Below are 15,050 nucleotides of genomic sequence, written 5' to 3'. Positions count from 1 at the left end.
TCCCCACCTCTGCCCCCACTGACTCAGCACTACTGTCTAATAGCAGATTGCTAGGACAAGACCGTCCATATCAGAGTCCATCAGACTGCTTTCTCTGGTTTATATCCAAAAGCCTTATCTGCTCCTTTGATCATCAGACGAGAAGACTCATCTGATTTTGCTCTGCCATAAAGCTTCTAGGACTGAGATGCTTTGCCGGGCAGGATGAGCTGGCAAACCAGCTCTTCACCCAAGTCCCAAGTTTGGTCCTGGCATTTGCAGTAACATCTGGTCTTAGATTAGGAGAAAGGGGAAAGGAGGAGTGATCTCTACTTTTTTTTTCTTCCCTCTAGGTAGACTTAACTATGTTCTCAAATGTGCCTAAATATTCTGTGTAATGTAGGGGGTGGCTGCTTTTTGTCAGAGGGCTTGTGTGCATGGAATTGTTAGCTTTGTGGTACCAACAATACGCCCAGGTTATCAGGATGTGCTTCTGTAGATGCATTCCTGCTTGGTATCAGCGTGAAGATATTTGGTCTCCGTGTTTGATGGTAGGTGGTAAAGGCGACAATATCAGTCATGCACTTGCTTGCAGATCTTGAGCAGTGACCTTTCTAGCTGGCTACATGTGGCTGCTCTTCTCAGCTTTGGAAATGCCTTCTCTTGAGACATTCAAATAGATGGCTGTGTGCGTGACCACAGAGCTGTGTCAGAATAGTTTGGGAGCTGTAGAGCTGTGAGGCTTGGTAATGATTTCACTCTCAGGGGGTGTCCACCAGCCAGAGGTCGCCCTTCATCTGTCCTGGTTTGTTTTCCCAGCCTAACCTCAGAGAACAGTTTGAACCCATTGGTAAAGCCCAGTGCTGCCCCTCAGCAGAGGCTCCCAGCACCTTTGCTCAGGCAGCATCTAGAGATTCTCTTTGCAAGTCCAGCGGTGTCTTTGCTTTGCCCCTCTGTGCCCAGCTGGAGCTGCCTTGAAGCAACAGCAGCCAGCTAATGTCTGCCCTGGCCCAGTGCTATCTCCTGCACCAATCTTTTTCCAAGCTTTTTGATGTAAAGAAATCTTTCCGGATAGATTCCCAGCTGCCTCTGGTTTCCAGAGCCCTGAGGTGTGCTAACACCAAAGCAGAGCATGGGCAGGCACTCGATGGCTCCAAAATGAGCAGTAGCTTTCATCCATGCAGGGTCTCCACTTCCTTACTGCAGCTCAAAACCAGCTTAGGGAGATAATGTGATGCTGCTGTAAGACCATCACTGCTACCCAGCAGCTATGGCTTATGTGTGGTGGAGAGCACTTGTTTGCTGTGGTTCAGCCTATTACAAACAGGTTTTCTTTATGGGAAACATTTTCAGCAGCATCTGAGTCCAGTTCTCAAAAGTGATGTAGGCTGTTAAGAGACCAAAGCCAAGATCTTCATAAATAAGTAATGGTTTGGGCTGCCTTTGTTTTCTGTTACACAAGTGGAGATGTCTAAAAGGAGCCTGGTTGTCAGCGCTTGTGGAACTCTGGCATTTGTTCAAAATTGACGTGCTTTTAAAATACCTTAATCTGGGCATTCAGAAATGGAGGCATCAGGAAGGATTAGCTGCTTTTGAAATCCTTTTTCTTAAAACTTTAAGTGAAAGACGATGGAATTTAGGGCCATAAATGTCATGTTGAGAAATGCTAAAGGTTATATTTTGGAAGTGTGTGTCTGCCCACCTGTAATGGCACTTGTTCCCAGAGCAACCGTGCTGCTGTACGTAAATGTACTCACCAAGTCCTAGCAGGAGGAAGTCAAATGTATGACTGTCTTGCTGAGCAGGCAGTAGGAGTGATGGGCTTCTCTGGTGCATTGGTCTGCCTCAACTTCAGTTTGAAGAGGAAAATAACAGCATTTTTGCAGACACCAAACCAATCCGATCAGTAATTTCAACCAGCCAGGCAATGAAAGACAAGTTTGTGTCTGAATTCTCTTGAAATGGTTCTGTGGGTTTAATTTAATAAATCAGCAGTTTACAACTACTAGTCCCCCAGCCTGAACTCCTAATGTATGTTCGGTTCTTGTCTTCCTCTCTCAGATTTGAACCATGTCCCACCCGTCCTGGCTGCCGCCCAAGAGTACCAACGAGCCTGTTGGTCACGTTACAGCAAGGATGGAGACCACGCATGCCTTTGGGACTCCCAGCATCTCAGTGTCCACCCAACAGACACCAAAGAAGTTCGCACCTGTTGTTGCCCCCAAGCCAAAGTACAACCCATACAAGCAACCAGGAGGTGATGGTGAGTACGTTTGTTTGTTTGTTTAGGGAGGATCTGCAAAAGTCTTATTCAGGGAAATTGACCACTAACACAAACTGTGTTTGATAAACTCTTGGTTCATCAGTTTGTGAGAGTCTCCCTCCTCCCCTCCCCCAAATTTTTGAGACCATTCCAGTCAATAAGAGTGTGAAAGAACCTTGAACCCTCTGGCAAACTACCCTCCTGCATGGTGCAAAGCCAGGGGAAGGAAGGGGGACAGCCGTTCCTGTGTTTTTATTGGAAGCAAATGTCTTTTCCCTAAAACTGATACTTTTCCAGGAGTTTTGCTTGTTTCACGTCTGTCGGATCATGTCAATCCCAGAAGCTGTAGCTTGACTCTTTTTGATGTTGTTTTTCTATTGCATCAGCACAATGGGACTTCTCTACAAACATGGGATTGAGTTGGGTTGTGGATGCATGAATTTGGCAGAATGGGTCTCAACATGTTTCCTTTCCTGCCTTTTGGTTTGATTCAGGTTTAGTGTTTCTCTTCTGCTGTGACAGGCTCTTGAATATGAGATGAATTAGTAGCATAACTATGTGGATATTTATGTGACCATTGCAGTAGTCTCTGAAGGTGTCCCATCAGTAAAACAAAAGCTTTCCTGTCACCGTACGTTGGCCTCACTTTGTCTCCTGCTTTAAAAGTCCAGCTCCCTTCACACAGTTGAGCAGCAAGTGTAGGAGTTGGGTTCCTGTTCTGTGGACACATGGAGGAAGGCATGAACTTGGGTACAGGCTCTGCTGTACTCAAGAAAATTGCCAAATCAGCTTTTGATTTTCAGTTTTGGATGTTCTCTGTGCCATCTTTGCTTTTCCCTCTTTTGTATTGAGTGTAATAAGGCAAAAGTTGTCTGTAATTTTTTTCCCCTTCTTTTTCTACTCTTTTCAGAGTGTGTGCAAGAAGACTACACATAATAACGGAGAGGAGAAAGAAAAGCAGAGCAATATATTAAATCTCTCACTTAAGCAATTTTCTAAAGTTAAGGACATTTAGTAGGAAGTTGGAAAAGTCTGACTAGTGTTTCTTCTTTTTTTTCCCCTCTGCCACTCATAAATTCAGAGAATTCGGAACGAAAAAAGAAAATGTGTTGGAGGGGAAAACTCAGTCATACGCACCTGTTCTGTTGCCTTCAGTAACAAAACATTAGCGAGAAAGAGGGAGAGAAAGACATTTGGAATTAGGAAAAAAAAGTAAAAATCATCCTTTTCTGAATTGCGATGAAAATGTCACCTTCAAGTAAAGTGGAAATTCTTATATTTGAAATTCTTCTGCAATTGAAGGTAATAATGAAAAACGACACTTTGGTTCCTAAGGAAAACTGTAGTCTAACAGCCAGAAATGTCGCTATGCCTTAACTGTTGATGCTTTAATTATTATAGATGTGATTATAGAGAACACCCCAACAACCTTCTAAAAATTCTTTGCTATTTGGCACTGTGGGAAGGAAACGTCCTCTAAGCAGCACCCCAGTACTGGAGGCTGAGATGGGTAGATGAGCCTCACCAGCATTTCTTGTGCAATGCTGAGTGTACAGCCCTGCATCACATGAACATTACTTGGTCTGATAAAAACAGGGAGCTCTGGGGGACTTGTGGGAGGCCTCTGCAGATTCTGGCCTTTCGGAGGTGCCACCGTCATCCAACAGGCTTGGAAGAAAGAAGGAATAGTGGAGACTTGATCGGGGATTGGCTTAGTGATGTGACGGCGTACCGGCAGCTTAGGCTAATCCACTTTCAGGAGGTGACACAGTGCTGGTCAGTGTCAGCAGCTGGTGCAAAGCCATTAGCTCGACCATATATAACCCTGAGAGCATGAGGCTTCCGGGATCTGGCAGATGAGGACAGACGGCAAGAACATATCTAGCCCACCATGCCTCATTCACTTTTTATGGCTCTGTTCTCCAGGCTCCCTGCTTGTTTCTTCAGTAACCTCCGTTGTTTGGCTCAATAGAACTTAGAAATGAGTTAGAAATGGTTAAAATGAGTTAAAAACAAAAGCTGCGTCAGCCAGCAGTTTATAAAGCAGGAGCATTTTAATGTGCTGGAAGCAGTCAAGGAGTGTGTGGTTTAGACCAGCTAAGTGAGCAATTTTCTCGGTGGTGCTGGTCCCCCTCCTTGCTGTTTGCTACGCTGCCTTGCTGAGACTTGTTTTGAGCTGGATTTGTCAACTCATCAGAGCAGAGACCGTGTCTTGCTGTCGCAGGGATCTGTTTGGGGGCCTTGGGGTATGAATGCAGTAGTAATAACAATAATAAATAAGAACACAGCCCTGATTAATGTGCTGCACGGGTTTCTGCTGCACAGCTCACTGGAGAGGCGGGTGCAGCTGTGTTTTTATTGTCCAGACTTCCACGTGCTGTGGTCTGGTCTTGCTTTCTGGAGGATTTAGTGTTAGCCTTCCCTGTCGCAGCAGCTCACGGGGGATTAACCTTGCTCACCTCAAATGCTCCTTCCTTGGCATACTGCTGTGCTGGGGTCTGCACCTCCTGCCCTGTTGTAGCTTTTCTCTTTGGAGGTGGGGATGAGTTTCTGTGCCGGAGTATCAGAACCAAGGAGGAGCTCTGCTGGCACGGCAATGTGCTGGGGCTCATCTGCTCCCTGCTCCATCCATATGGCCCCTTGCTGCTGTGCTGTACTTCTGATGTTTCCTCCCTGACACTTTGGGGAGGGAAATGCTTTGTCCCCCCCAACCTCTTAGCCCTCGGCACAGCACAATGCTCAAATCACTGTGTGCTCTTCTTCCGTGAGAAGAATTGCTGCTGGTGTCTGTTTTCAGTAAGTCCAACCTAAGGGTACAAACGCTGCTGTTCAGCATGGACTCAATCCTGGGAAGTCTTAGCACTGTGATCCCTGCTGTCCTGCACAGCTCTGTATTTCCCCCACAGATGGAGGAGAGCTGTTTGAGCTGGAGGAATGTGGTTCTGTAGAAGAAAAAAAAAGTGTCTGTGGGAAGGAAACAGCAAGTGAGCTGGGCTAGAAATGAAAATTCAGGGTCCAGCCATTCAAGCAGTGGCTTTAAAAAAGCCATTGCATGGGAACATTGGGGTCAAGGATGATTTTTTGATGGAGCATCCTTGGGTGTGTTTGCAGATGGTAAAACATCTGTCTGTGCTGGGACAAGGTGAGTCCTGAGATGAGTGAGACATCATCCTGCTATGGGTCCTGGCGTCCACACCTCTCGCTCCTCTCTCAGTGCTCATGTGTGCTTAGTACTTCATGCTTCCTCCTCCTGTTCCTCAGCAGACCCCATTCAGCAACATGCACAGCAGGTGGTGACTGCAGAGCTATGTTGTCAGTTCAGGTGGGCTCTCCTTCACTGAGCACTGAGCTAATAGTGCAGATGGGGAGCAGAAGGCCCTTTTCCAGTTTCTTTAAAAGCACTGCCCTTCCTCTTTTCCCTCCCAATTATTTTTTCTCCTGCTTTCCAGTTTTTGCACTAAAATTGGTATTTTAGTGCTGGCGGGAGCTCACATGCTCCATGGCACGGGGAGGAGAGCTGGCAGGCGCTCTGAAATGAGTGCTGCTGGGGTGCTGCCAGGGCTTTTGAGGCCAGAACTAGGGGGTTTCAAAACCATACTGAAGTCTATTGTCAGCCTCGGGTGCTCAGAAAATCCTGACTTGGAGCTCCTCGGGTCATGGAATGGCTTGAGTTCAGTGAGAGTGTCAGGCTTTGTGGTGTGATTTGCCTTTGGTTTGCATCCTTTGGGTTTCAAGCTGGTTTTCATAACCTCAAAAGCTCTTTCCCCCTTGCCCTTCTCTCCCAGTACAATCCTGTGGACACAAAGCAATTCAAGCAAGGAGTATCACAGTGCTGATGCAAAGCAAGCTTATGGGCCATGGGTGATGGGAGCACCTAGAAAAATCCAAAAAGGGGACACAGTAGACACATTGATGGGGAGGAGCAGTAAGTGACAGTAAAGCCTGTGGATCTGGGGAGAGAACAGTGCTCTGAAGAAGGAGCATCACCAAGGCCATAGCAGCTGATAGAGCATCTATACCTTGGAATGAAAAATGCCACCTGGCTGAAAAACATGGGTGAAGGCTTCCATCTGTTGCCCTTTGCTGTCAAAGAAGTGAAGCTCCTTGTATTGTTACAATATATGGTTTGAATTTAGGCTGATCCGTTGTGGAGGAAGCAATTGGATTTGATCGTCCCTGGAGGCATTCAAGAACTGTGGAGATGTGGAACTGAAGGACATGGGTTAGAGGGCATTGTGGGGATGAGCTGTTGGTTGGATTAGATGATCTTAGAGGTTTTTTTCAATCTAATGATATAATGATTCTATGCCCGCGGGTCCCTTCTAACTCAGGATTTTCTATGATTCTATTTCATTCATGGGTACCCAGTGAGGCATATTCCTGAGACAGATACCACAGTCCCCAACCCTGGCCACAAAAGGATGTGCAGACAACATCCCTCCTAGGACAACTGTGTAGTTTATGGGATTGTGCAACATTTGGGCATTTCTTTGTCAGCCCTTCAGAAGCTTTGAGGACAGGATTTGCAAAATTAGCCATTTGAGCTTATGCCATTGACTCCTTCTAAATTCAATATTAGTTAGTGCTGATGATGCTTTTTTCTTGTGATTGTCAACTGTGGTGAACATAACACCTGCAGAAACAGTTAAAATGGATTTAATATAGAATTGTTAAGGTTGGAATAGATCTCTAAGATCATCTAGTCCCACTGTCCACCTGCCACCAGTACTACCTACTAACCTGTGTTTGTTAGTGCTACACCTCCACAGTTCTTGGACATCTCCAGGGCCCGTGATGCCCCCACCTCCCTGTGCAGCCTGTGCTGTAGGGAGTGATGAGGTCTCCCCTGAGCCTCCTCCAGTTTCCATAATGGAAACTAATTGAAGAGTTGAGAATTAAAGCAAGCTCGTTCCTTCTCCTTTCTTTCCTTGGAGCACTTTCAGGCATGATGAATGACAGGAGGCTCACACACACATCTTTGAGATCTTCGTGGGGTCTTTTTTTGTTTCTTTGTTTTGTGGTGGTGTTTATTATTGTTATTTTTAAATCATCTCTTCTTTCCATCTGTATTAGTTGGACGAGAGGGCTGTGACTCATGGGGCCAGGCACAGCATCAGTGCAAGCTCCAGGGCAAGATTACATAGTTGACACCATGCTGTGTTCACTTGAACCCAGCTGATGCAGGTTTCCCAGGTCCTGACCCCCCTCTGCCCTTTTCTTCTTCATCTGTGTGGAGGCTCCTGAGCAGTAGCTAATTTTGTTTCTGCTGTGTCTGTAAGGGACTGGGAGCATGAGCTATCGTGCTGTTTGTTTTATCTTGTAGGCAGGCATACCTAGTGGGCTTTGTTTACAGCAGCTGCTATCGGTAGCTCTGTCTAATTTTTGAAGCCTGGGTATGGATTTATTGGAATAGACACTCAGTGTTTTAGCTGTGCTGTTCCCTGTTCTGCAATCTTTGACAGTTCATAGAAGCTAAACAGCTCCAGAGTCTATTCATTACTTGGACGAGAGCCCTGAAAGGATAAATTCAGTCTGACTTGGGAGATTCTGCAGGTTGTTTTTTTTGTGTTTGTTTTTTTTCTAGTTGTCTTTGCTGGGCCTGCTGCATGGCATTGCAAGAGTAATCCCTGCTACTGGAAGGCAGAGATGTACCTGCTCTCCTTAGAGCCACCTGTGAGCTTTGGGGAGCATTTTGTTGCCTTTTGGTCATCATTGAAAGGAGGCTCACATGAGCAGTGAGATGAGGGTCAGCCGTGCTCTGGGGGTGTGTTGTGTGTGTTCTCAGTGCCAAAGTGATTTAGCTGCAGTGGAAGCAAAGCCGGTTGTCTTGCAAGTGGTGTGAGCTGTGCATGCAGACCGCTGCTGCATCCTGCATAAAGCATGGGAATATGTTGTTATTCGGTCGTTTTGAGGCTGAACTGGGTCCTGCGCATCCCAGAGTGTTTCCAGCAGGACCTGCTGGTTTTTGCATCTGGCTTTGCCACCAGCTGATAAAATCATTGATGCTCTGGGGATGAGGCAGCATCTCAGCGATAGGACAAGAAAATAGGCTGAGAAATGCTCAGACCCTCTTCTGTTCCCATCGTGGACTGAGCTTGCAGAGCTGAAAAACGTTGTGGGAATAAAGCGAAATACTGTTGCTGCGGCAAATTATCCTGACTGCCTCAGCACAGCCCCCACGTTGGTGCTTGTTTTTTAAAGAAAGCTTTTTTGAAATGAGCATTATAAAGTTTTAAAGCCCTTCTAAATCCTTGCTCTCCTTCTATGTGTTTCTTGTGCTGAATGAAGTGAAGCAGATGAAGCAATGCTTTATTCATTAGTGTCAGAACTGCATCATCCACAGGCACTTACAGAATACAGCCAAGGAAAATGAACTTGAAGTTCCAGGCCTCTTCTTGGTTTGCTGTCTATTCCACAAGAGCACTTAAAGGACAAATTGAGCCCCAAAGCCTGAAGAACATGTGGGAATTGGGGGCTCCCTCACTAAGGGGAGGTTTCTCACCAGGGGGCTGTTGAGAACCAGTTTGGAGCTGCCTTTAGGAAGTCTCCATTGATTTCTCTCTAACAACATCCTCCTCCCTGGTGGTTAAGAGCCGAGTGAAACCAATTTGAAACTAGTGGTGGTTCTCATTTGTTTAAATTGCCCTGAACAGGCCGAGCTGTGCTGAAACTGTGCTCCATAGCTTGCGACATGTCAGTGGCTGCTTAGAAGGAACCCTTCGTGTGGGCATCCCTTTCTGGTGCCCTTCTACCTCTTTGCGTTGTTTCTTCTCTTACCACTTATGTGTAGGGTTAAATGCAGGCAGTGTTTTGATGGGTGTCCAGAGCACTGTGACCTATTTCATTGCTTGTCATGATGGCAGGTGTCAATAAAGCACCTCTGCATGGGCCATACTGTTGTGGTTGCACTCATCTCACCAGCAGTGACTGCTTGGGCTGGAGTCTGAGTCTGCTTTTGTGTTGTTTTTTTTTGTTGGAGACAAACAGGGAGGTCTGTGCTCCTGGCTTTGCTCTCAGGATGAACATTATCTGTTTTTGAAATACCCCCTCTGATAATGGCGCCGGGAGAAATGCAACAGGAAAGAGATGCATAAAGACGGTTATTGAACCAGTATACTTATCTGTAGTTCGCAAAATGTCAAATCAAGCCACCAGGTTTTATTAACAATTCTGACCGTGTTTTGTTAGAATTACAAATATTAAACTTTCAGAAGGCTTTGGAACATATTGCCACTTATTTGGGAACTGCTTGAAGTAATACGCAGCCTCGTTTTTCATTCTGGTGAGTGAGCTTGTATTTCCTTTGTTATTTGGTATCATAAAGCAAACACTGCTCCTCAGCAGGTAGATTTTTCTCTTTTTTTTTTGGTTCTGCCATGCCTATTTTTTTTTCTCTCTTTCTTTTCCTCCTGTCTGTCCTTTCAAGATACTATATTTAATTTTTTCCACTTCATTATTTCAAACATTGAATAGTGATTCATCTTTGCAGCGGCCTGTTCTGTGAACCACAATAGTTTGGGCAGAATAAAGCAAAAGGGTGAAAAAGGGAAGGGAGAAAAAAAAAAAGGAGAGAGAGACGGATCTGACATGCACTGGATTGGAAAGAAGCCATCTTTTTATAACTCAGATTGCAAACATCTGTCATTGGCTATATCAAGCCTACTTTTGAAAAGATAATGTTCGTTCTCTATATGGTTCTAAAGGGCGATGGTGCCCAAAGCGAGAGAGCAGTGTTAATGCTGAAATAGCTCGAATTTGAGCAAGCAGCACTTGTCCATTTTATTTTAATCTAAAATTTTAACATCCTCCAGATGCCAGTCTGTTAAATAATAACAATTGTTACATGATAGTTAACAGTAAAGTTACTTTTTAAAATGTTTTTTGCTCTCTCGATGCAGCTTTTTATGCCCTGAAATGTGTGATAATAAAGGATCATGCGTATATTTTTCCTTTTTCCTGCCTAAAGCTTTTTTTTTACCCGTCCGGACAGAGTACAGCTAAGTCAGAGCAACCAATAAATGTCTATTGGATTATATTACAGGTTGGTCTAATAAAGGGTTAGAAGAATGAATGAGCAACTCTTGAAGCCACAGAAGCTGTACTTGTGGCCAAAGAGCAGGCATTTCTGGCAGCAAACACTGCACAATTACAATTTGAACTAAATATACAAGGCCTGACATGCTCGTCCCTCTGCAAAGCACACCAAGGTGGGTTTGTGCAATAGTCGAGGATCCATGAGCAGGACCCTCAGTCCTGCAGCTGTGGCTCCCCAGTAGAGTGCTGATGCAGAAGGGGATGAGCACGGATCCAGTCTGGTTCTCAATAAACAGACATCACTACCTTAAAAATTTCCCTTCTGTCTTCTTGTTTTACTAGCATGCACATTGGAAGGTCCTAGCCACAGAAGAACAGTTGTGCTCTAGAAGCTTGCACAAGGGCTGGGGATTTACCCAAACTGTTTCAGGAGCTGTGGAGCACAACGCTGGAGTTATGCATCCAGCAATTCCTTGGCACAGCTCTGTGCCAGGAAGCACCCAGCTCCCTCCAGCTGCTCTGGGTGCTGAGCAGAAGGTGTAGAGAACCAGCTCCAGGGAGGAGAATGCTGCCTGGGAGTGGGGACTAACCAAAAGACTCATAGGCCTTCTCCCACTCCAGTCTGTGTGATGACGATGACTCAGGAAAGGTTTTGGTTTAGTCTAGACATGATCAAACCATAAAGGGAAGCCTGGCACAAAGGGTTTCCTTCGTAGCATGGTAGAAATCATGCTGACGTAAGACCTCAGCTTGTTTTTCTGTTGAGCACTGAATTTATGGGAAATGCCACAGAGGTAAGGAATTGTAAGAGGAGAGACCTGGATGTCTGGGCCACTGCTGTTAGGAAACTGAAAGATTTGTCCATGGCTTTTCTAGATATAGGGACAGGCTGGAGGGAAGGGAAGGGGTCTGGCAGGAGTAGGAAAATGCACTCGTCAGTTGGAGCCCTCTGCAGAGGCACAGTGCCAGGCCATAGCCATCTCAGTGCGTGCTGGGCACACTCTGGGAGTCATGGAGCCTTCCTTGAGACCACAGTGCACCTCTGGTGCAAGCATTTCCTGCTGCTTTCCTCATCCAGAGCAATACGGCTCCTCTCTTTACAGGACCAGGTCACCTCTTAGCTCCATGAGTGTCAGCATTGGCTTTACAACGTGCCGTTGAGTTGTCTAAGGGAATGCTCTAGCCCAAAGCACGTTGTGTATTTGCAAAGTTTGTGCAGGAGGGCGAATAGGGATAATAATGGTTCCCAAGCCACTTCTCTGCTAGGAGAAGGAAAGGAGCATTTCTCAATACAGATCCATTAACACTGCTCTGGCTGACAGGCAGCAAAACACAGGAGGTAAAAGTCCATTCTTCTCCCTTCCCAGTCCTATGATTTAAAATGTTTGAACATGCACTTCAGAAGCCAGGGAAGTAAAAGCCCCCAGTTGTGCCTGGAGACTCTGCAAAGGCCACGGCGAGCGGAGGGGCTGCGGAGTGTTAATACAGTCCATCATTTTGTAACGAGCCCAATGTTCTTGTATGAGCCGTGTCAGGCTGTTGTCTGCACGCTGTCTTTGCTGATCATAGTAATCGGGTCATAAGAGAGAGAGAAGTAATAGCGCGTCTCTTAGCAACCAACCCCAGGAGAAAGAGAAAATTACTCAAACAGACTATCCAGCCAGGGAAGTAGAAAGATGAAATTTTCTGAAAGTCTGCTGGAAAGTGCTCAGGGACATAATTCTTTTATGTGTGAGATCCTTAAAGGCTGAATCCAATGATATCAGGCACTTTTTATTTTTTTTTCCTGTCGTCTTCCTGGTAAACTTTTATTTTTAATTGGCCTTAGAAAAAAAAAATAAAAAACAAAGGGAAAAAGCCTCCGAAACAGAGACATTTGGAAAAAGAAGTAGCAGATTTATGTATTATGTTTAACAATGGCAGGGAGAAGGCAGCGGAGGGAGGTCGACGCGTCTCGGGCAGGAGTTGATGGGAGCATCTTATCTGCAGGAGCGCTCTGCGTGCTTCCCAAGGCAGTGCTGGCCAAGGCACGCTGCTCTACCACCCAGCTCCACAGTGGCTTGTGGGGTCAGTGTCGTGGCTTGTGTGCCCTCCCAGCAGCCATACTGTGATGGAGGGGTCCCGTAGCTGTAATAATAAAATGGAGTGCTTGCAGGATGGATAGAGAACCTCATGCACTCATATCTTGTATTTTTAAAAGATTTTTATGGGGTGTATGGGATGTGCCACTGTGCTTGGGAGAGAGCTCTGTGTCTAGGATGGCCTTCTTGGCCCCGCCAAACAGCAGCATAAATCCATGTGTGTTTAGTGGTGAGGTTAAGATGGTCAAATCTCTTCCAGTTTTGCAGTTGCATCATTGAAGCTAATGAGGGGTGAAAATGTTTCAGAAACCCTGGCTTAATTCCTGGCTCTGAGGAGGCATGCAGAAGCTGTTGCATGTGTAGAAGAGAGCAGATACCTTTTGTGACTCATCCAGCCACCAGTCTGTGCCTTTCCTATGCTTTTGTCTGCTTTTTGACCCCAAGACATGTCCAGGTTGTGCACGGGGATTTGCTCACCCCTGTGTGGGATTGGATTCCAGTAGCAGGTTAACCTGCAGATTGGTGCAGTTTGATGAACACTACAAACATTCCCCCAGATCAGGGTCCTGGGCAGTCAGGTGATGGTTTGGGACAGCTGTGGTTGTGCTGCTGTTGGTAATGACTTTGCTCAAGCACACATGTGGGAGCTCAGGCTCAGCCTATGGGTTGTATTGCAGACATGTTGCAGGAGAGAACTGCTGAAGTTTCCTGAGATGGGGCTGACTTCAGCATCTTATCCTGGAAATAATCAGTAGGAGAGAAAGGAGAAAAAAGCAACCTTGCAGCTGTACAGAATTAATAGCTTAGGAGTAACTTCTACTGCTGTCAGGGAAAAGTGAGATAAGGAACAATATTAATTGTAACCGCTCACAAGCAGATCATAGAGGTTGCTGCTTTGGTGTCTTGTCACGAAGAAGAAAGACTTTCTTCCTTAAAAGTTTAGTAATTGAAGAGTTTCCTTTGCTATTTTTGGGAGTGCCAGTAAGCGTTGTTTCCTGGAAATTTTCCCCCAACTCTATAAATACCATCGGGGACTTGCAACGGTGACTAGTTTGGGAAGTCAACACCATGCACTTCCTCAACACAGTTAAGCAGCCCCGCAGGCAGAGAGCTCAACTTCTGCAAAATGATTAATTCTCTATTGGCTTTTAGAACTGCTGTGCAATTAAACTCCTTGAAAACTGACTCCCTGTTGCTTAGGCTTACCCTGTGTCTTGTCAGAGTTGAAGGGATGGAGATCTGCTGGAGGATGAAGCGAAGCGTAGGCCTCAAAACTTGTGGTAAATGGTGTTTCTTCTCAGTAATGGGCTCATCAAATGGCCCCAGGTGACAAACAGACAAAATGTTCCTGATAACCACCCTTCACTGTCCTGGGACTGAGATTCTCATAGATCTTGATTTTGTAATTGAGTCCTTGTGCTTTTTGACACCACTGTTTGCACCGATTTTTTTGTGCTCCATTTGGGCACATACCAAACCATTTTGTAATTCTTTGTGTGATGCCCAAGGGAACACGGGGCCTAAATTCATTCTGCAAGTGTAGAAGGAAAATTGCATTGGGAGCTGAGGTTTGACACAGCTGTCTTACGTAAAAATGAATTTATACAGACAAGGGAACACGTGAAAAAAGCATGACCCAGGTAAAATCACAGCTGGCCTGCATCTCTTCCACTGTCAACATGGATGTGAGACCACACAGTCGTAACAGGTAATGTATGAGGTGCTACAGTATGTTCGTCTCCTGCTTAATCCATTCAATGAGGCTCTTTATTCTTATGCCTTAAGTTTGGATTAAATTCATTTGATCCCATTTTCCCTGCCAACAGTGGTCCTGCAGAATGTAAGCCTGTAATCCTCCTCTACAGCAGAAAAGGCTGTTGGATTTATAATGTGGGAATGCTTGACTGACTTCTCCTAGCACATCAGCACTCAGTGTGTGTTTGTAGGAGCAAGACGTGTCCTTCGATAGGGGGAAATGACCCCCCAAGAAGCAGGAGGTTGGAACGGTGGGTCTCCAGCCATTGCATCTCTAAGTTTTGTTGGATTGCTCACTTCCCTCATTAGGGTCTTTCAGAGGAACTGATTGGTTTGGCTGAGCCTGAAACCTCCGATATTTAAAATACTTCTCCATGCCTGTAAACTGCCCTCGTTGGCCAGACAGAAAATGCTTCAAACTTGGCAGCTGACCCAAGGTGAGAGCTGCGATGCATGATTACAGCTGAGCTCTTCTTCCCTACAGTCACTGTTAGTCTTCTTGAATAACTGCTGAACCACTGCACCCCTCTTCTGTGTATTTGGTGCTTTCCAGACACGTTCCTGAGACAAACTAATGGTGGCTCCATTTTCCTGATTATTCCTCAGATGGGAAGACTATTATCTTCTCTCTTCTCATGTGACAGTGCTCACTCACAAGCTTGGCGCTCCCTGCTTGCATGTGTCTAAAAGTGCTCTTGCTAATTATCCCTTTTGCCCCGTCAGGAATGTGTTGTGTAACTGTGGTGGGGAAATAAATAAAAGAGAAAAATTTAGCATCGCAGTGACTATTTTGAGCGATGAGCTTTCGGCTGTCGCATTGGTTTTACCCATAGATACGGCATGTCCAGTACCTCCTGTAAGCTGACCGACCCTCATGGCATAGGATGGGCCTCCAGAGCAAGAATATTCCATTTTAGGAACCAGTCAGATAAGGCATG

General features: G+C 45.7%; 1 protein-coding gene across 14 annotated transcripts in view; it reads left to right on the top strand.

Moving 5' to 3' along the window:
- LPP (LIM domain containing preferred translocation partner in lipoma) overlaps positions 1-15,050 on the top strand; it is a 306,103-nt gene that overhangs the window by 100,098 nt on the left and 190,955 nt on the right. For all 14 annotated transcript variants that reach the window (XM_032446708.1, XM_032446707.1, XM_015871615.2 and 11 more), the window contains one exon: positions 2,041-2,242. In XM_032446708.1, the coding sequence (XP_032302599.1) occupies positions 2,050-2,242 (193 nt within the window). In that variant the 5' untranslated portion in view covers positions 2,041-2,049. The remainder of the gene's footprint in view (positions 1-2,040; positions 2,243-15,050) is intronic.

This window comes from Coturnix japonica, chromosome 9, assembly GCF_001577835.2.
Source record: "Coturnix japonica isolate 7356 chromosome 9, Coturnix japonica 2.1, whole genome shotgun sequence".
Taxonomy (NCBI): Eukaryota; Metazoa; Chordata; class Aves; order Galliformes; family Phasianidae; genus Coturnix; species Coturnix japonica.
This window is presented reverse-complemented; position numbering and strand designations above follow the sequence as displayed.